Source organism: Schistocerca nitens, chromosome 2 (assembly GCF_023898315.1).
Source record: "Schistocerca nitens isolate TAMUIC-IGC-003100 chromosome 2, iqSchNite1.1, whole genome shotgun sequence".
Lineage (NCBI taxonomy): Eukaryota > Metazoa > Arthropoda > Insecta > Orthoptera > Acrididae > Schistocerca > Schistocerca nitens.
Genome location: NC_064615.1, coordinates 682172473 through 682191814, shown reverse-complemented (window position 1 = coordinate 682191814; position 19342 = coordinate 682172473). Strand labels below are relative to the sequence as shown.

General features: G+C 45.3%; 1 protein-coding gene across 1 annotated transcript in view; it reads left to right on the top strand.

Moving 5' to 3' along the window:
* LOC126234554 (neural cell adhesion molecule 1-like) overlaps window positions 1–19342 on the top strand; it is a 91644-nt gene that overhangs the window by 9392 nt on the left and 62910 nt on the right. The window contains exon 2 of the mRNA XM_049943254.1: window positions 9632–9756. Coding sequence (XP_049799211.1) covers window positions 9632–9756 — 125 coding nt within the window. The remainder of the gene's footprint in view (window positions 1–9631; window positions 9757–19342) is intronic.

Here is a 19342-nt window from a genome sequence, read left to right as displayed (position 1 = left end):
GGCCAGTGTAGGAGATCGCTCCCCACACCATGATGCCGGGTGTTGGCCCTGTGTGCCTCGGTCGTATGCAGTCCTGATTGTGGCGCTCACCTGCACGGCGCCAAACACGCATACGACCATCATTGGCACCAAGGCAGAAGCGACTCTCATCGCTGAAGACGACACGTCTCTATTCGTCCCTCCATTCACGCCTGTCGCGACACCACTGGAGGCGGGCTGCACGATGTTGGGGCGTGAGCGGAAGACGGCCTAACGGTGTGCGGGACCGTAGCCCAGCTTCATGGAGACGGTTGCGAATGGTCCTCGCCGATACCCCAGGAGCAACAGTGTCCCTAATTTGCTGGGAAGTGGCGGTGCGGTCCCCTACGGCACTGCGTAGGATCCTACGGTCTTGGCGTGCATCCGTGCGTCGCTGCGGTCCGGTCCCAGGTCGACGGGCACGTGCACCTTCCGCCGACCACTGGCGACAACATCGATGTACTGTGGAGACCTCACGCCCCACGTGTTGAGCAATTCGGCGGTACGTCCACCCGACCTCCCGCATGCCCACTATACGCCCTCGCTCAAAGTCCGTCAACTGCACATACGGTTCACGTCCACGCTGTCGCGGCATGCTACCAGTGTTAAAGACTGCTATGGAGCTCCGTATGCCACGGCAAACTGGCTGACACTGACGGCGGCGGTGCACAAATGCTGCGCAGCTAGCGCCATTCGACGGCCAACACCGCGGTTCCTGGTGTGTCCGCTGTGCCGTGCGTGTGATCATTGCTTGTACAGCCCTCTCGCAGTGTCCGGAGCAAGTATGGTGGGTCTGACACACCGGTGTCAATGTGTTCTTTTTTCCATTTCCAGGAGTATATATATATATATATATATATATATATATATATATATATATATATACTACAAATATCCTTTTTCTGGCGAACACACGTCCAGATAGCCTGCTTATAGTAACCTCTCAAAACTCTGGCATCTCTCTCTCTCTCTCTCTCTCTCTCTCTCTCTCTCTCTATCTCTCTCTCCACATCCACCACTGCTGGCGGCTCACCTCCAACGGCGCAACGCTACGTGCTGTTCACATCCAACTGCCCAACACTACACTAGCGAATATTCCAACAATGAGTCCAACCAGCCACACACTGCACACAGCACAGTCAGTGATTTTAATACAGAGCTACGTGGCGTTACCAACATAAAAACCTAAACAGCCTACTTACACCGTCTACGACCACCTACATGCTTTCACATTGCATTTCCATTTTCAGCGTTTTTTTTTTTTATCGTGAGATGACACTTTTGGACATACCCATCACTGTGGCCACAGTAGTGACATTTTGGCCAGCTTCGAGTCGTGCAACTGCTCGTCCACGATCTTAAGCATTCAAATGATGTCTTGCAGACTTGTTGCTGTACCACATGGAGTGTCGCAGTAATCGGTTCCACAACAATCTTCATCAAATACCGTACTGCATTAATTGTTGAATTCATGCAGAGCGTTCGTGCACAGGCTTTGCTGCAGTAAACTCGTCCCTCCTTCTACATTTTCTTTAACTATCGTTGGCCGACTGTTCCGTAGCAAGTGTCTGTTGTTCCGTAGCAGGTAACAGTTATTCTAGCAAGTGTAGTTTTTCCTTAGCACTTGTCAAGCAGTGTATCATTTACGATATTAGAGGCGGTCCTACCACATGGTGCAACGGGGGCTCCAGAGGGGTCCATCGCTAGGCTAATTTTATGTTTAAGATTTGCTCTGCCAGGCACTTAAATGTGATTTGCAGAGTATACATGTAGATGTAGATGTAGACACATCATCCATTATATGGATCAGTAGGCAGCTGACCACTCACAGGTGTGGTAGTTTGATAAGTTTTAGTATGAAATATTGTATTGTATGTTAACCGGGAACCTAGAAACGACGGAGAGGCTCCGTCCCCGCCGCAGCCGCAGTGGGGCACAACCCCACGACGACTTCCAAAGTCCACTTCACCCCTCCGCCGCCCCACACCAAACCCAGGGTTACTATGCGTTTCTGCCGCCCCCCCCCCCCTATGTATTCGCAACTGAAGGGGAAGAATGAGCGATGTATCTTCATCAGCTGGGGGCCAGGATGAGCTACGGTCCGTCTCTTGACGGTTCATCAGTATTTTTAAAGTTCAGAGTCATATTTTAATGAATTCCGGAACTTCATTGTTGCACAGGAATAAACAAACTATTGAAACGTGTGCGAGACAAAACTTTCCACCCACCAGAACTATTCGTAAGGTTTCTGAAAAACGGGTCAGTTACTGTGTATTTACCTCAACTCTTCCGAGGACTTTCAATACATCCGAAGCATATCAGTTCTCAATTTATACACCTAAAAAAAATATTTATCGAAGACAGGTATAGATCCCACTATCTCTAATTTTATGTTGTCAACAGTCCCGCGACATTATTTCATTGGAGTCAGTTACGCCGAAGGGGAACATCGAATAGGAATATCTGTAAAGTGAGAATTCAGATATACAAAACTGTACTTCATTATTATTTATTGATTTTCAGTAGCATACAGCCATTTCCATGTACACATTTACAGAAAATAGATCCTGAGAATAGCAACATTAATCAAAGTACTAAACCATCATTAAATAGCACTGATAATTTAGAGTCTAGCTTTGCGACAATAAAAGAATAAAAATATTCGTGCACAGGCTTTGCTGCGGTTAATAATATCATACAGCGCCAGAAAACGCAGTTTCCTCAAAAGAAAGTAAATTAATAAAAGCTGCAAACAAATACACATCAAACATCGCTTCAATACTTCGCCTAGCTTATCTAAAACAGGTTTCTGTTATTCATAAACAATTTACGCATTTACCAGTAATAAAAGGAAACTCTTGTTTTTCATCATGATGAAGAACGTTCAACTCAGTGCAAAATAACAACGATATTTATATAAATTTTTATGTCTGTTCATGTAAACTGTACTTGGATAAAAAAATAACTGCTTTGGTTACATAAAAGCACAGAAGTTACGACATCAACTAATTTTTATTAATTATAAACGTGACTTATATTTCTAAGGATGTAAAATATACAATGGACTAACACTGAACGATGTACGGTTCTAATTATGTGTAAAAACAAACAAACAAACCAAAAAACGAAGTGAAGTCGTTGGTTCGTAGTTCCTCTCTTACACATTTGTGTTTCTTTCCCTATCAGTGCTAGCATCACCACCGGTAACCCCACCATTTGCTATGTAATTTATTTACTGTACCAAAACTACTGAACCGTAGTTTTGGTAGAGTACAACTGTACTAGTAAGGCAACATTTTTCGGACGACCAGTACTACCACTGCCTGTGCTCAGTGTGCCGAAGAGAGGATATGGGTGGGCAGATTCCTCGCTCCCCGCTCCAGGGCTCCCCGCAGTGGCTCGCGGCGCGAGAAAACGTGCCACAACCACAAAGCCACGCGACCGAGCGCAGCCGCCAGTCACGTCACGTCCCAGTCTGCGCGACCCCACTCCACCTGGTTAAGTACAAAAAAGCAAGCTGCCCTGGGCCGCGCCACAAGCGGTATACGCACCTCAATTAAGCTAGGTCGCAATGCGCTCTCTACCATTTATAATTACAGAAATTTTGTGAATGAAACAAATGTTCTCAAAGACAGAATTAATATACATACAATTTATGTATCTTAAATACAGCTATTAGTTTCGAATGGTGAAAGTGCTACACGTTAAAGTCATCACTTGCAACTAAGGTTAAAACTGAGAACTCCTATATTTCTTAGAGTCTCACAGGATCATCTTTCCATCAAGTTGGACAGACGGAACACAAATATTTACCAAAGTAAAAGAAAATCTTAGCGCCCAAACATGACTTTTTTACGATACGAGTGCACAGAACACTCATTCTCTACGTCAGTTATAAGAAAATGGGAATAGTCTGCAGAGTGCTAGATGATCTGTTTCATGTTGTCTTTTGTAACTGTCCGTACAGAGATTAAACAGAATGGGAAACCTCATTGATTTTAAGCAGGGAAAGACAATTGAAGCTCTTAAAAGAAGCATGTCTAATAAATTGTGCCAATTTGTCAATGTAGATTCAACATTGCCCAAGATGATAAAACACAAGCTTGTAGCAATACAGCCGGCCGGCGTGGCCGTGCGGTTCTGGGCGCTACAGTCTGCAACCGGGCGACCGCTACGGTCGCAGGTTCGAATCCTGCCTCGGGCATGGATGTGTGTGATGTCCTTAGGTTAGTTAGGTTTAATTAGTTCTAAGTTCTAGGCGACTGATGACCTCAGAAGTTAAGTCGCATAGTGCTCACAAGGGAACCTCCCCATCGCACGCCCCTCAGATTTAGTTATAAGTTGGCACAGGGATAGGCCTTGGAAAACTGAACACAGATCAATCGAGAAAACAGGAAGAAGTTGTGTGGAACTATGAAAAAAAAATAAGCAAAATATACAAACTGAGTAGGCCATGCGCAAGGTATGCAACATCTAGGAGAGTATCAGCTTGCGAGCGCCATGGTCCCGTGGTTAGCGTGAGCAACTGCGGAACGAGAGGTCTTTGGTTCAAATCTGCCCTCGAGTGAAAAGTTTAATTTTTTATTTTCAGACAATTATTAAAGTTCAGGCACTCACACATAATCAACTTCGCTCTCCAAAATTCCAGGACATGTTTAGATTTGCTTGGACATATGCAGGATTTGACGGTCTACACGGAAACATTTGAAAACGTAAAAAACATATGTTTTGACAGAGCACAGGGAAAACTGTGCGACTGTGAAACTGTTGCATTCATTTGTTGCAGTTTATGTGACAAACTCTTATGTTTTCATCACTTTTTTGGGAGTGATTATCACATCCACAAGAAAACCTAAATCGGGCAAGGTAGAAGAATCTTTTTACCCATTCCACAAGTGTGCAAGTTAGGTGGGTCGACAACATATTCCTGTCATGTGACGCACATGCCGTCACCAGTGTCGTATAGAATATATCAGACGTGTTTTCCTGTGGAGGAATCGGTTGACCTATGACCGTGCGATCAAATGTTTTTGGTTCGTATTGGAGAGGCACGTCCTTTCGTCTACTAATCGCACGGTTTTTCGGTGCGGTCGCAAAACACAGACACTTAACTTATTACAGTGAACAGAGACGTCAATGAATGAACGGACAGATCGTAACTTTGCGAAAATTTGTTCCTTGTTGATCGTTGTGTTAGGTCGTTGCGGACGTCGCAAGACATCCTGTTCAAGTTCGGTGGTTGATCCTTCCACTCAGTTTTTTATTACAGAGGCCAAGCGGCTCTCTGACCGAACACGCTGAGCTACCGTGCCGGCTCACTTTTGTTCGTTGCATCTGCTCGGGGCGGACATCGTAAGACATCCGTTTAAGTTCGTTGTTGATCGATTAGCTCAGTTTTTTTATTACAGAGGGCTGCTAACCCTCTGACCGAACACGCTGAGCTACCGTGCCGGCTAACCACGAGACCACGGCGCTCCTCAGCTGACATTGTCCTTGATGTTGCCTATCTTACACATGGACTACTCAGTTTGTATATTTTGCTTATTTTTTCATAGTTTCACACAACTTCTTCCTGTTTTCTCGATTGATCTGTGTTCAGTTTTTCAAGGCCTATCCACTGCGTCAATTTATAACTAAATCTGAGGGGGGTGCGATGGGGAGGTTCCCTTGTCAGAGCCATTTGTAGCAATACACCGCGAGTAATACGGGATAATAATCAATCATCGGTGGGTCGTAGCGCACATACGACATAAGTGAAATCTGATCGTATCTGGAGCAGCACATATGCAGTGTCCAAGAGTCGCTGCCATTTCGGCTGGTATCTGCAGATTCGTTCTTGCGATGTGCAGCGAAAGTCGCCGCAGACAAATACACCTGATCAAGTCTTTCATGCGCGCTCAGTGCCGACGGAAAGCGTCAGTTTGTTTCCCATTACCAACATAATGAATTTTAAAGTGGATTTTATTGTACGCATTCAATTGAGCTGTCCCATATTAGTATAGCGCGATATTCGTTTTATCGATGTGTATTAACACAGTAAAACACGAAGAATAACCAATACTCCAGCACCTCTCTGGAGCGCGTTGACTGCTACCGATCTGTTGCAGGGCTGCTTCGTCGTTTCCACTTTAAAATTATTTCGCTTGTAAGAGGAAACCAACCGGGATTTCCCGTTGACACAGGGCGTCGCATGAAAGACGTGATGAGCAATATTTGTTTGGGATGACTCCAGTTACACATTCGAAAAACGAAATAGTAAACAGCAGAGAAAATAGCGCCTGGCGACTCTTTAAGAGGGACAACCCGGTATGTACTAGCCTTTTCCCCTCTGCTTCACTCGCGCACCCGTGCGGCAAACATGACTTTGCACGCTGACGACCGTAGGCGGAACGTCTCGCAATTTTCTTTGTTATTCAACGATAGCGTCCGATTGCCACGATCGTCCACGGGGAATAAGAGGCTAGATGCTGTGTACACGGGACCTTGTCTTCTACGAATGCAGTGATCTGTTGCCTTGGTGGATGACGGTTTTTGACACGGGTTTTCATCTGCAGTTCGTTTTTCTGCTGTACACCGAAAAACATTAGAGATTTTGGAGGGTTGCAAGAAAAAGATACCCTGCAGGTGGAAACCCATGTCTGAAACCGTCATGCACTGTGACATCGGAACATCGCATTCATAGCAGCCAATGCCTTTCTGCGCAGCAGCTAACTCCGTCCTCTCCACTGGCGATTGTGGCAGTCAGTTGCGATCACTGAATTACAAACAACATTTCGAGGCGTTCTGTCTAAGGTCCGTCATCATACAAAATTACGTTTGCTGTCGAAGAGGTGGTCTAGTGGCAGGTGCCGGCGCCTACAACTTCGATGCTCTGTAGCGTCGTTGGATAACGTTTCCGGAAACTGGTTCCTGTCCTCGAGTTGTTGCTCAAGACATCCCCTACAACCCTTTAAAATTTGTCGCAACATTTCTTGGACACATTGTCTATTGCACACATCTCCTCCATTCCTCTCTCTCTGTCCATGACTTTCCTTGTTCTTCCCATATCTCTTTGTCCATCTCCTTCTTTTTCCTGTCTATTTCCATACCCTACTCTCTCTCCCCCCCCTCTCTGTCCTTTCCCTCCTCTCTCTCTCTCATCTAACATCTCTTCCTCTCTCCTCTCTCTCTGCATCTCTTTTTCCCCTCTCTTCCTTTTTTACCTGCACACTACTCCTCTCCATCTTCCACCTGCCTCCTAAACTTCCCCTGCCTACCCTCCTCTGACCATCTCCTTCTCCACCTCTCTCGATTACGGATTAAACATGTTAAGGACAGAAGGACTAGAGTAACTAAGGTTGGAATATGAATTTACTAGCACAAGGCGAGGGCACGTGGGCAGTACTGGTGGAAAGGACCATCCAATCAAATTGTCGTCAACCATAGCCGCACGACAAGCAGACCTCAACACAGCACTACAATACTTCGAATCCCAAAGATCAACGTGGCCTGGACGCGAACTTCGAAATCAACACACCATCCAGAAGACACACACGCCAAGTGACCGCCAACACAACACGGAGCTGACGTCAAACACTGGCGACACAAATGCTGTTTCCCTACGAAAATGCTCAATAGCGTCAGCAACACAATAACGTTATCATTACACAATAACGATTTTCGTTTTAACTTCACAACATTACAGACTATATCGAGGAGATGTGCCTTGCAGGATCAACATAACGCGAAGAAGCGTGCAGATGAAACACTGTTTATATCAATGAGCAACGCTGCAGACCATCCTCATATTCTGAATAGAAGAACTTGAGAAACAACATTAGCTAAAGAACACACCAGAGTGAGTCTAGGGGAGCGGACCACATCTCACAGGAGAATCACAAAACCCAACGAACAAGATGCAAACCAAATACAAAGTATACGATACCGCAAAAATCTAAATATACGTTAAACCAGTGGCCTTCATATCAGGATAGTATCTAAGCTTGGACACACTCGTGACAGACTAACGTATGTGGAAAAACGGATGTAGACAAAACTCAGCAGAGAGGTTAGCGATGCGATTAACGACGATATGTCTGACAAACAGGAGAAGGTAAACAACGATTAGCTGAATGGTAAGAGTGGCAACAATGCGTGTGACGAAAAACAATTGCCTGATAAGCAAATGCGAGACGTGCAAATTTCAATTGCTAAGAAAGATGCACGACAATTATATTCGACAATGACAAACTTATTGTGTACTGCAGTGATGAACAACACGACTGTGAAGATGAAAAACACAGTGACACAAAGACACACACACATACCAACCCAACAAAGAGGACGGCTGTTTTAATGGTATGTGAAACACTGGTAACCAACATAAAATACCTGCTTAGCAGGTTGGAGCATAGAGTCGTCTTTCCAACTGCGTTCCGATTACACATACGTCATTCCCACCCAAAGGGAGATCCAATCTGCTTCGCAACGACGGAACGGACGGACCGAATGATGATGCGCACCGAAAACGAACCAACAGATTCACTCGAACTAAGCGTGAAGCAGTGATTACTTTCATACAAGGTGACAAAAGACACAAAATTTGTCCACACTTCTCTAATTTAGAAACTAACAGAGCTGCGCCGCCCCGAGGATCTAATATGAGATTAGAGCGTTTATTGGCTTAATAGATTTCAAGTAAGCCAGGTGAACTTGTACAATTCTATCTTTATCGCCATAGGGATTTGTGATAATTCTCTTGGTTCCTTTATATGTATCAGGAATCACAGCGATACCCCTTCTAAGCAGGCGCACAAAAATTTATTTTCGTGAATGGTGGGTATCGTAGGCTCCTGATCTATCGATTGCTGGAACTCAAGGACGAGCCCAAGTCTCAATATTTCCAGAAAACGTCTCAAATTTTACGGTGGGCAGTATGATTATCTGATGGAACAAATGAAGTGACGTTTCGTAGAAGGGCGTTTATCATTAATGGCAGTGTGAGCCAGTAAGCTAAGGCGGACAGTGGGAAATACAGACGGTGGAAAAGACGGTCGGTAATCCAGGACTGTGATCCGTTTGTCTTGTTGTCGTGGAGAAACGACCAGGAACCTAACTTTCGGTTTGTGGCTCGAATTCGTCGAATTCTCACCACCAAACTCAAAACTTGATGTAGTCTCGCTCATCCACCGTCATTTTCGACGAGTGTCATCAGAGACGTACTGTCACCTTCGTGACCAGGACACCTGCTGCAGCGGTGCCAGCACTTCGACCTTCTACACGGCTGTTTTTGAAACTGCAAGGGTCGTAACACCATAACTCGCCACGAGATAGGATTGCAATTTGGAATTTCATACAAAGATTTATAATGGAACTGGAACACACTATATATAAACAAATATGTAGCCTAACGTTTATTAGAGTATTGTGTAAAAATTTGAAGTGAATCCGTCATAAACCTTTCGAGGTTTTTGGTGACAATATAATACAATGTCTTGTCTTTAGTAGTATAAGTTACGTATTACTCATATCCCTGGACGCTTTCTGTTGAAGCTAAAACCATAGAAACTAATGTTGTGCATTTGGCAGCAGGGTCTGTTTTTGGAAAATTACAGCAGCGTCCTTTTGTTTCCAGACCCAGTGTTCGCTACCGGCGTCTCTGAGGACTCCGACTTGGAACGCAGTCACACGTCGACCGTGAGAACGACCGTCGGAGGGACGGCATTCCTGATGTGCCACTTGCCCAACATCGGAAAAATGGTGAGGAGCCCACTACAGCTCGCTCTCGCAAATACACTAATGGCTATTAAAATTGCTACACCAAGAAGAAATGCAGATGATAAACGGGTATTCATTGGACAAATATATTATTCTAGAACTGACATGTGATTACATTTTCACGCAATTTGGGTGCATAGATCCTGAGAAATCAGTACCCAGAACCTCTGGCCATAATAAGGGCCTTGATACCCCTGGGCATTGAGTCAGAGCCTGGATGGCGTGTACAGGTACAGCTGCCCCATGCAGCTTCAACACGATAGCACAGTTCATCAAGAGTAGTGACTGGCATATTGTGACGAGCCAGTTGCTCGGCCACCATTGACCAGACGTTTTCAATTGGTGAGATATCTGGAGAATGTGCTGGCCAGGGCAGCAGTCGAACATTTCATGTATCCAGAAAGGCCCGTACAGGACCTGCAACATGCTGTCGTATGTTATCCTGCTGAAATGTAGGGTTTCGCAGGGATCGAATGAAGGGTAGAGCCATGGGTCGTAACACATCAAACGTCGTCGAACTGTTCGTGCAGATGGTTGTTGTCTTGGAAACGTCCCCATCTGTTGACTCAGGGATCGAGACGTGGCTGCACGATCCGTTACAGCCATGCGGATAAGATGCCTGTCATCTCGACTGCTAGTGATACGAGGCCATTGGGATCCAGCACGGCGTTCCGTATTACCCTCCTGAACCCACTGATTCCATATTCTGATAACAGTCATTGGATCTCGACCAACGCTAGCAGCAATGTCGCGATACGATTAACCGCAATCGCGATAGGCTACAATCCGACCTTTATCAAAGTCGGAATCGTGATGGTACGCATTTCTCCTCCTTACACGAGGCATCTCAATAACGTTTCACCATGCAACGCCGGTCATCTGATGTTTATGTATGATAAATCGTTTGGAAACTTTCCTCATGTCATCACGTTGTAGGTGTCGCCACCGGCGCCAACCTTATGTGAATGCTCTGAAAAGCTAATCATTTGCATATCACAGCATCTTCTTCCTGCCGGTTAAATTTCGTGTCTGTAGCACGTCATCTTCGTGGTGTAGCAATTTTAATGGCCATTAGTGTATTTCTGTCGTCCAGTTTTGAAAGCTTAATAATTAATTTAGACACTTGAGGTCCCCAATCCTTTGACGTGATTTTTTAGCCATGACCACTGTTGCACTGGTGCCACCGCTTTATCCTTTTGTCGCCATTACGAACACACGTCACTAGTACACCTGAGTGTGTAAGAAGAACGAAACATTTCAACATTTCTCTCTGGCAGAGGAAATGCTACTTCTGCTTCTACGTTCATATCATATAAATTCGCACAAAATGAGTACTTAAGATCCATAGAAAGCAATGCGTAATTTTCAATTAGTTATACCATCCCTAGCAGCCATTTTATGTAGTGGTGCTCTTGTTCACGCCATTTTGTAAGCTAATACGTAGGTTGTAACGGGTATAAGTGCAGATACCTCCAAGTACATGTGGCAAGAGGAAGCCATTAATGCGCATATTTTCCCCCAGGCAGCAGGTCAGATGTTAAGCTGTGGAAGTGTGGATACAAAACGATAAGTCTGCACGGATAGGTGTCGTTAACTTCGCGGTGCAGGTACGACCAATGCAGAAAACACGAGGCCGTAGAGTTTGTGATACGTTTGCGGCAAAACTGTACGTTGCAGAAAAAAACCTACACAATTTTCTGTGTGCGTATGAAGTACCACATATAAATATTTCTGCTCTTATACCTGTTACATCCTGTGTTTCGCGACGAATTCTTTATAATACCCTGCTTGAGAAGATATTTTTTTTATTCTGTTTATTAATTATAAAAATTTATACTGGCGTGCATAATTTAAAACACAGAATTTAAAATGACATCGTGCACCAATGCACGAATGTAAGTAGAGCATGTTGCAGTTGTTTTTTAATTTCACTACAATTATGTTATTCTCCTCCATGGTTAAATCGATTGATGTTATCCTTCACAAAAGTAATCCTGAAACAATTAACATCTCTCCTTCACATAATAACACGAAACAAAGAACAAAATAGTGTGTCCACTGTCTTAATAATTATGTCAGAGTAGTTTCCGTGGTTGTTAGTTATTACTTTTACACAAACAGGAAATTGGTAGTTGAAGTTATACGTGGGTGCATTATTTTAATCCATTACCACGTACTGCATGGACAGTGAGCAGAGGGTGTTAGATTTCTAGTGCTGTACGAACAGGATGTCATCTCCTGTGAGGCAACTGTGTGACAAGAGTGCCTGAGAGTGCATTCAGCAGCTGAGTCAAACTCGGGTAGGCGTCTACTAAACTTTCTCCAATCGATAATCACCTTGTATGTCCATGACCAAAAGCGTGATAAGCCACTCCACAGATGATAGACTACATTCCATTAGGTCTAACAGTGTAATGTAGTTGGAGTATCTTCACCTCTCCTAACGTTCCTGTTTCGTCTCGATGTGTACTTACATCCTGTTGACCAGCTCAAATTGTTCATCTTATTAATAGAATAATTTGTTAGAAAATTTTATTGATATTGTATAGCATACTGTTTTAGACCTTCCACGTCACAACAAACATACTTTTATCGTGAATATTCCTTTCTTAAAGCAATACATTTTTCAGTTATGCTTGATTTCGCTGATGAGTACAAAGTCTGAGTCCCATGGAGTCGAAATTGTGGAAGGTATTTACTCCACAGGCCCCATTATACATTTTACTTCGTAAATTTCTATGGTTTATAAACGCTGTCATGAATTTCGTTAAGCGTTACAAATCGATGAAATGTGCACCACGAAGGAATTATCAGAATGGAGCGGAAATCTGTAGATGTGATGTACATATACAGACAAACAAAACTGGATGCTTATTGAAGAGAAAGAGGGACTTGCAGCCTCATTGACTGGAGTAAAACTGTCGACTCAAGCTTCGAACTGAGCATCGATGACCAGCAAAGACGGGTCTGGAGATGCCTTGGGCAGCGGTGGGATACCAACCTGACTGTAGCCGGTCGTAAGGCCCGACAACCAGGACCCATTTGGTTGTTAACCGCGGCCCTTACAGCACAGCGGTACGTCGAAGAAATTCTACGCCCTTCATGGCAAGTCATTACATTTCAGCAAGATAACGACATTCTACACACGGCTTGTATTTCTACTGCTTGTCTTCGTGCTTGCCAAACCCTGCCTTGGCCAGCAAGGTCGCCGACCTCTCCCCGAATGAGAAAGTTGGAGCGTTATGGGCAGGATCCTCCAACCAGCTCGGGATTTTGACGATCTTACGCGACAACTGGACAGAATTTGGCACGTTATCCCTCAGGAGGAAATCAAACAACTCTGTTAATCAATGCCAAGCCAAATAACTTCTTGCATAATGGTCGGAGGTGGACCAACATGTTACTGACTTGCTCAGTTTGTGGAGCTCTTTCTCTTGAATAATTCATCCAATTTCTCTCTCTCTTTTTTTTTTTTTTTTTTTTTTTTGCATTGCAATCATTTGTTTGTCTATACATGTACGTCACATTTACAGAATTCCATCCCATTCGGATAATTCCTCCAGGTATGTGTTTTCTTTCTTAGAGTTTATCTTTAGTTACACAACATGTTGCCCAACATTACGCTCCTAAATACACAGCTTGACAAAAAGAGCGAAGCACTCGGAAGAGATGGTCGGAAGTCAGTATGCTTCGTACAGGTGCACATCATCATCAGGATGAGAATGGTTAGCGTTGCATTTCTCTGTGACAGGTAAGAGAGTTACCGGAGTGAATTACTACTGTTGGTGTTCAGTGTTCTTACCGAGCCTTTTAGGGAATGCAAGGGGCGTGAACAGCTTCAGTTGTTTAGTGATCGCTCTGTGAATGACTCGCAGACGCCGCGTACTCGTGTGAGACAGTGTTATCAGGACTTCACAGAGCCTGAAAGGGGGGCCTCATAGTAGGTCTCCATTTGGCTGATTGCTAGAATTGTTCAGTATCCAGATTTATGGGTCATTCGGATGTGACTGTAAACTGATGTTGGATTACATGGGAAAGTGAAAGCAGGTGAACTCGTCATCAAGGTTCTAGTCGACCACGTCTAACCAACACAAGGGAGGATCTCATCAAGCATATCGAGACCCCTTCACATCTGTCCATCCCGTCCGATAACAAGTAATGGACCCTGTGTATCACTCTGGGTCATCGTGCACCATTGGTTGGAGACTAGCAAGAGTATCACTAAGGAATTATCATTCGTTGTGTCACCAGGCGCTGACATCGCAACACAGACGGCTGCGGTTGTGCTGTTGCCGTGACCGGAAAGTAAGTACTGCTGATGAATTGCGTCGCATTGTGTTCCGCGATGAATCGCAGTTCTTCAAAACCTAGGATGACCATTGCCAGGGAGCATGGCAACGATGATCCGTTCTTCTAATGTTATGGAGAGGCACTGAAACATTGCTCCTGGCGTCGCGGTATGTGAAACCATAGGGTAGGATTTCATTTCACGACTGATAGTCATTGAGGGAACTCTGATGGTGCAACGATACGTCACGGACATCCTACACCCTCATGTGTTGCCGCACATCATGACAATATCATGGGGCCATATTTCAACAAGACAATGTTCTTTCACACAAGGCACCTGTCTCTATGAACTGTCTGCGTCATTCTGGAGTACTCTCACTGCTAGGAAGACCCGCAGATCTGTCCCCGACAGAATATGTGTGGAAGCGGCTCAGACGTCAACTTCGTACTAGTACCAATATCTGTGATATCAAAGACCTCTTACAACATCTGCGGCAAAGCTTGCTTCGTGAGAGGATACAACTACTTTAGGACATCTTTCCCAGCCGTATGAGAGAATGCATCCAGGCTGGAGGGGTAGCAAAGTCGTACTGATAAGGCCCGCCCGGCTAGCCGCGCAGTCTAACGCACTGCGTCCCGAATGGGCACGAATCCGTCTGGCGGGTTAGTATCGAGGACCGGTGTGCCGGCAAGCCTGTGGATGGTTTTTAAGGAGGTTTTCCATCTGCCTCGGCGATTTCGAGCTGGTTCCGCCTATTCCAACTCAGATTATGTCGGTGATTGCTGCGCAAATGATGTCTCCATGTACGCGTACACCATAACTACTCTACCACGCAAACATTCGGGGCTACACTCGTCTGGTATGAGACGTTCCCGGGGCGGTCCAATGGGGGCCGAACCGCACAATAACCCTGGGTTCGGTGTGGAGCGGCGGTGGGGTGGGTGGACTGCTGTGGCGTGTTGTGGGGTTGTGAACCACTGAGGGCTATGGTCGGCGAAGCCTCTCCATCGTTTCTGGGTCCCCGGTTCAATACACACACATACACATTCTGATAAGTGGACTCATACTGAGAAGTTCTTTATAAATTTGGCTCTGTTTTGTGATCACTGAAATAACGTAACATACATTCTCACCAGGTGAAGTTTCATTTCGTTTTCTTCTCCATTTTCGGTCTTCAGTTTTCTTGTCGGGCAGTATAGTTCCACCAATCCAGGTATGTAGCCCTTCATGCAGTTTCCGCACTCTTAATCTCATGGTAATACCATCACAAACCATATGACAATAAATACACAAATTTTAATTCATGCACATTCTTAAAATTTCGTACGACTACTTATGAATCAAATATGCCCAGTATGTAACTAAACGCGCCATTTATTAGTTTTGTTGGTGAGATAATTTCACGTCCAATTTCCTTCGCATGTGCAATCGTAGCTTTTTAGGTGATGTGGCTCACACCTCCTCCAGATACTTTCCTTCGCTTGTTACTCAATGACTAGTTGCTGCTCAGCAGCCGTTGCATCTTTGTGAGTCAGATGTACAATTTCCAATCAGATTACACACCGAAGAGCCAAAGAAACTGGTACACCTGGCTACTATCGTGCTGGGCCCTCGCGACCACGTAGAAGTGCCACAACACGACATGGCATGGACTTGACAAATGTCTGAAGTAGTGCTGGAGGTACTGACACCATAAATCCTACCGGGCTGTCCATTAAATCCGTAAGAGTACGAGGGGGTGGAGATCTCTTCCGAACAGCACGTTGCAAGACATCCCAGATATGTTCAATAATGTTCGTGTCTGGGGAGTTTGGTGGCCAGCGGAAGTGTTTAAACTCAGAAGAGTATTCCTGGAGCCACTCTGTAGCTTTTGGACATGTGGGGTGTTGCACCGTCCTGCTGGAATTTGCCAACTCTGTCGGAATGCACAATGGACATGAATGGATGCAGTGATCAGACAGGATGCTTACGTACGTCTCACCCGTCAGAGTTGTATCTAGACGTATCAGGGGTCACATATCACTCCAACTGCACACGCCCCACACCATTACGGAGCCTCCACCAGCTTGAAAAGTCTTCTGCTGACATGTAGTGTCCATGGATTCATGAGGTTGTCTCCATACCCGAATACGTCCATCCACTAGATATAATTTGAAACGATACTGGTCCGTCCAGGCAACATGTTTCCGGTCGTCAACAGTCCAATGTCGATGTTGACAGGCCCAGGCAAGGCGTAAAGCTTTGTGTCGTGCAGTCATCAAGTGTACACGAGTAGGTCTTCGGCTCCGAAACCGCGTACCGGTGATGTTTCGTTGAATGGTTCGCACGCTGACACTTGTTGATCGCCCAGCATTGAAATCTGCCGCAATTTGCGGAACGGTTCCACTTCTGTCACGTTGAACGATTCTCTTTAGTCGTCGTTGGTCCTGTTCTTGCAGGATCTTTTTCCGGTCGCATTGATGTAGGAGATTTGATGTTTTACCGCATTCCTGATATTCACGGTACACTCATGAAACGGTTTTACGGGATAATCCCCATTTCATCGCTACCTCGGAGATGCTGTGTCCCATCGCTCGTGCGCCGACAATAACACCACGTTCAAACTGACCTTGATAACCTGCTATTATAGCAGCAGTAACCGGTCTAAAAACTGCGCCAGACACTTGTCTTATATAGGCGTTGCCGACAGCAGCGCCGCATTCTGCTGTCTGCATATCTTTGTATTTGAATACGCATGCCTGTATAAGTTTCTTTGGCGCTTCAGTTTATAGCTGTCTTATGATTTTTATACTTCCTTTTCATCTTCTTCTGTGATACGTATATTTTAGGACACGTATATTCACTGAGATAAAAGTAGTGCCTCCTACTATCGAGTCGGACCTCGTTTTGCTCATCTTAGTGCAGCAAATCGACGTGGCATGGAAGATGCTGGAAGCCCCCTGCAGATATATAGAGCCGTGCTGCCTTTATAGGTGTCCATATTGCGGAAGTGTTGCCAGTGCAGGATTTTGTGCATGAACTGACCTCTCGATTTTGCTCAATAAATATGCAATGGGATCTATGTCCGGTGATCTGAGTGGCTAAACCATTCGCTCCAACTGTCCAGAAAGTGCTCCAAAGTAATGGCGAACAATTTTGGCCCGGTGACAAGGCACTTTGTCATTCGTAAAAATTCCATCTGTGTATGGGAACACGAAGACCAAGCGTGGCTGCAAATGGTCTCCATCTAGCCGAACGTAGTCGTTTCCAGTCAATGATTGGTTCAGCTGGACGAGAAGACCCATTCCGTTCCATGTAAACACAGCCCACTGCACTATGGAGCCACCACTACCATGAAAAGTGCCTTACTGACTTCGTGGCGTCTGCGACACACTCGAACTCTACCATCAGTTCTTACCAACTGAAATCGAGACTCATCTGACAGGCTAACCCATGAGGTCACGAGCCAAGGAGAGGCGCTGTAGGCGATGTCGTGCTGTTAGCAAAGGCACCCACGTGGGTCGTCTGCTGCCACAGCCCATTAACGCCAAATTTCGTTGCAGTATCCTAACTGATACGTTCTTCCCACGTCCCACATTGATTTATGCGCTTATTTCACTCGGTGTTGGTAGTTGGTTAGCACTGACAACTCGCTGCTCTTGGTCGTTAAGTGAAGGCCATCGGCCACTAAGTTGTCTGTGGTGAGAGGTAATGCCTAAAATTTCGTGTTCTCGGCACACTCTTGACTCTGTGGATCTTGGAATATTAAATTCCATTACGATTTCCGAAATGGACTGTCCAGTTCGTCTTGTTCCAACTACCACTCCGCGTTCAAAGTTAGTTAATCCCAGCGTGTGGCCATAATCACGTCGGAACTCTTTTCACGTTAATCACCTGAGTACAAATGACAGTACCTCCAATGCACTGCCCTTTGGTACCTTCTGTAGTCATATTATTGCCATCTACCAGGTGATCAAAAAGTCAGTATAAATTTGAAAACTGAATAAATCACGGAATAATGTAGATAGAAAGGTACAAATTGACACACAAGCCTGGAATGATATGGGGTTTTATTAGAACCAAAAAAATACAAAAGTTCAAAAAATGTCCGACAGATGGCGCTTCATCTGATCAGAATAGCAATAATTAACATAACAGGTTGTGGATGATGCGATTCTGTAACATATCGGCATAACTCTCACCCGTCACGGTAGCAGTTACAAAACCAGAATCACGCATTTCCCCGAAGAAAAAAGGCCCGATAACGGTAGATGTGGTAAATCCAACCCATACCGTGATTTTCTCGTCGTGCAATGGAGTTTCCACGACAGTTCTAGGATTTTCGGTAGCCGTAGCCCAGATTCTGCAGTGATTTTCTCGTCGTGCAATCGAGTTTCCACTATAGTTCTAGGATTTTCGGTAGCCCTGATTCTGCAGTTGTGGGCGTTGACAGACCCTCGGAGCGTGAAATGAGCTTCGTCGGTCCACAAAGATGGTGTTCTTTACAGGAAATGCTCAATATGTCCACCATCATTCCTCAACAATAGCTGTAGTCGAGGAATAATGTTGTGAACAGAACTGTAAAGCATGTCCGGAGTTATGGTGAGGCATTGGCGTCGGATGTTGTCTTTCAGCATCCCTAGAGATGTCGGTCGATCACGATACACTTGCGACTTCAGGTAACCCCAAAGCCAATAATCGCACGGACTGAGGTCTGGGGACCTGGGAGGCCAAGCATGACGAAAGTGGCGGCTGAGCACACGATCATCACCAAACGACGCGCGCAAGATATCTTTCACGCGTCTAGCAATATGGGGTGGAGCGCCATCCTGCATAAACATCGTACGTTCCAGCAGGTGTTTATCAGCCAGGCTGGGGATGATGCGATTCTGTAACATATCGGCGTACCTCTCACCCGTCACGGTAGCAGTTACAAAACCAGAACCACGCATTTCCTCGAAGAAAAAAGGCCCGATAACGGTAGATGTGGTAAATCCAACCCATACCGTGATTTTCTCGTCGTGCAATGGAGTTTCCACGACAGTTCTAGGATTTTCGGTAGCCGTAGCCCAGATTCTGCAGTGATTTTCTCGTCGTGCAATGGAGTTTCCACGACAGTTCTAGGATTTTCGGTAGCCCAAATTCTGCAGTTGTGGGCGTTGACAGACTCTCGGAGCGTGACATGAGCTTCGTCGGTCCACAACACGTTACTCAACCAATCGTTATCTTCCGCCATCTTTTGAAACGCCCACACCGCAAATGCCCTCCGCTTCACTAAATCACCAGGTAACAGTTCAT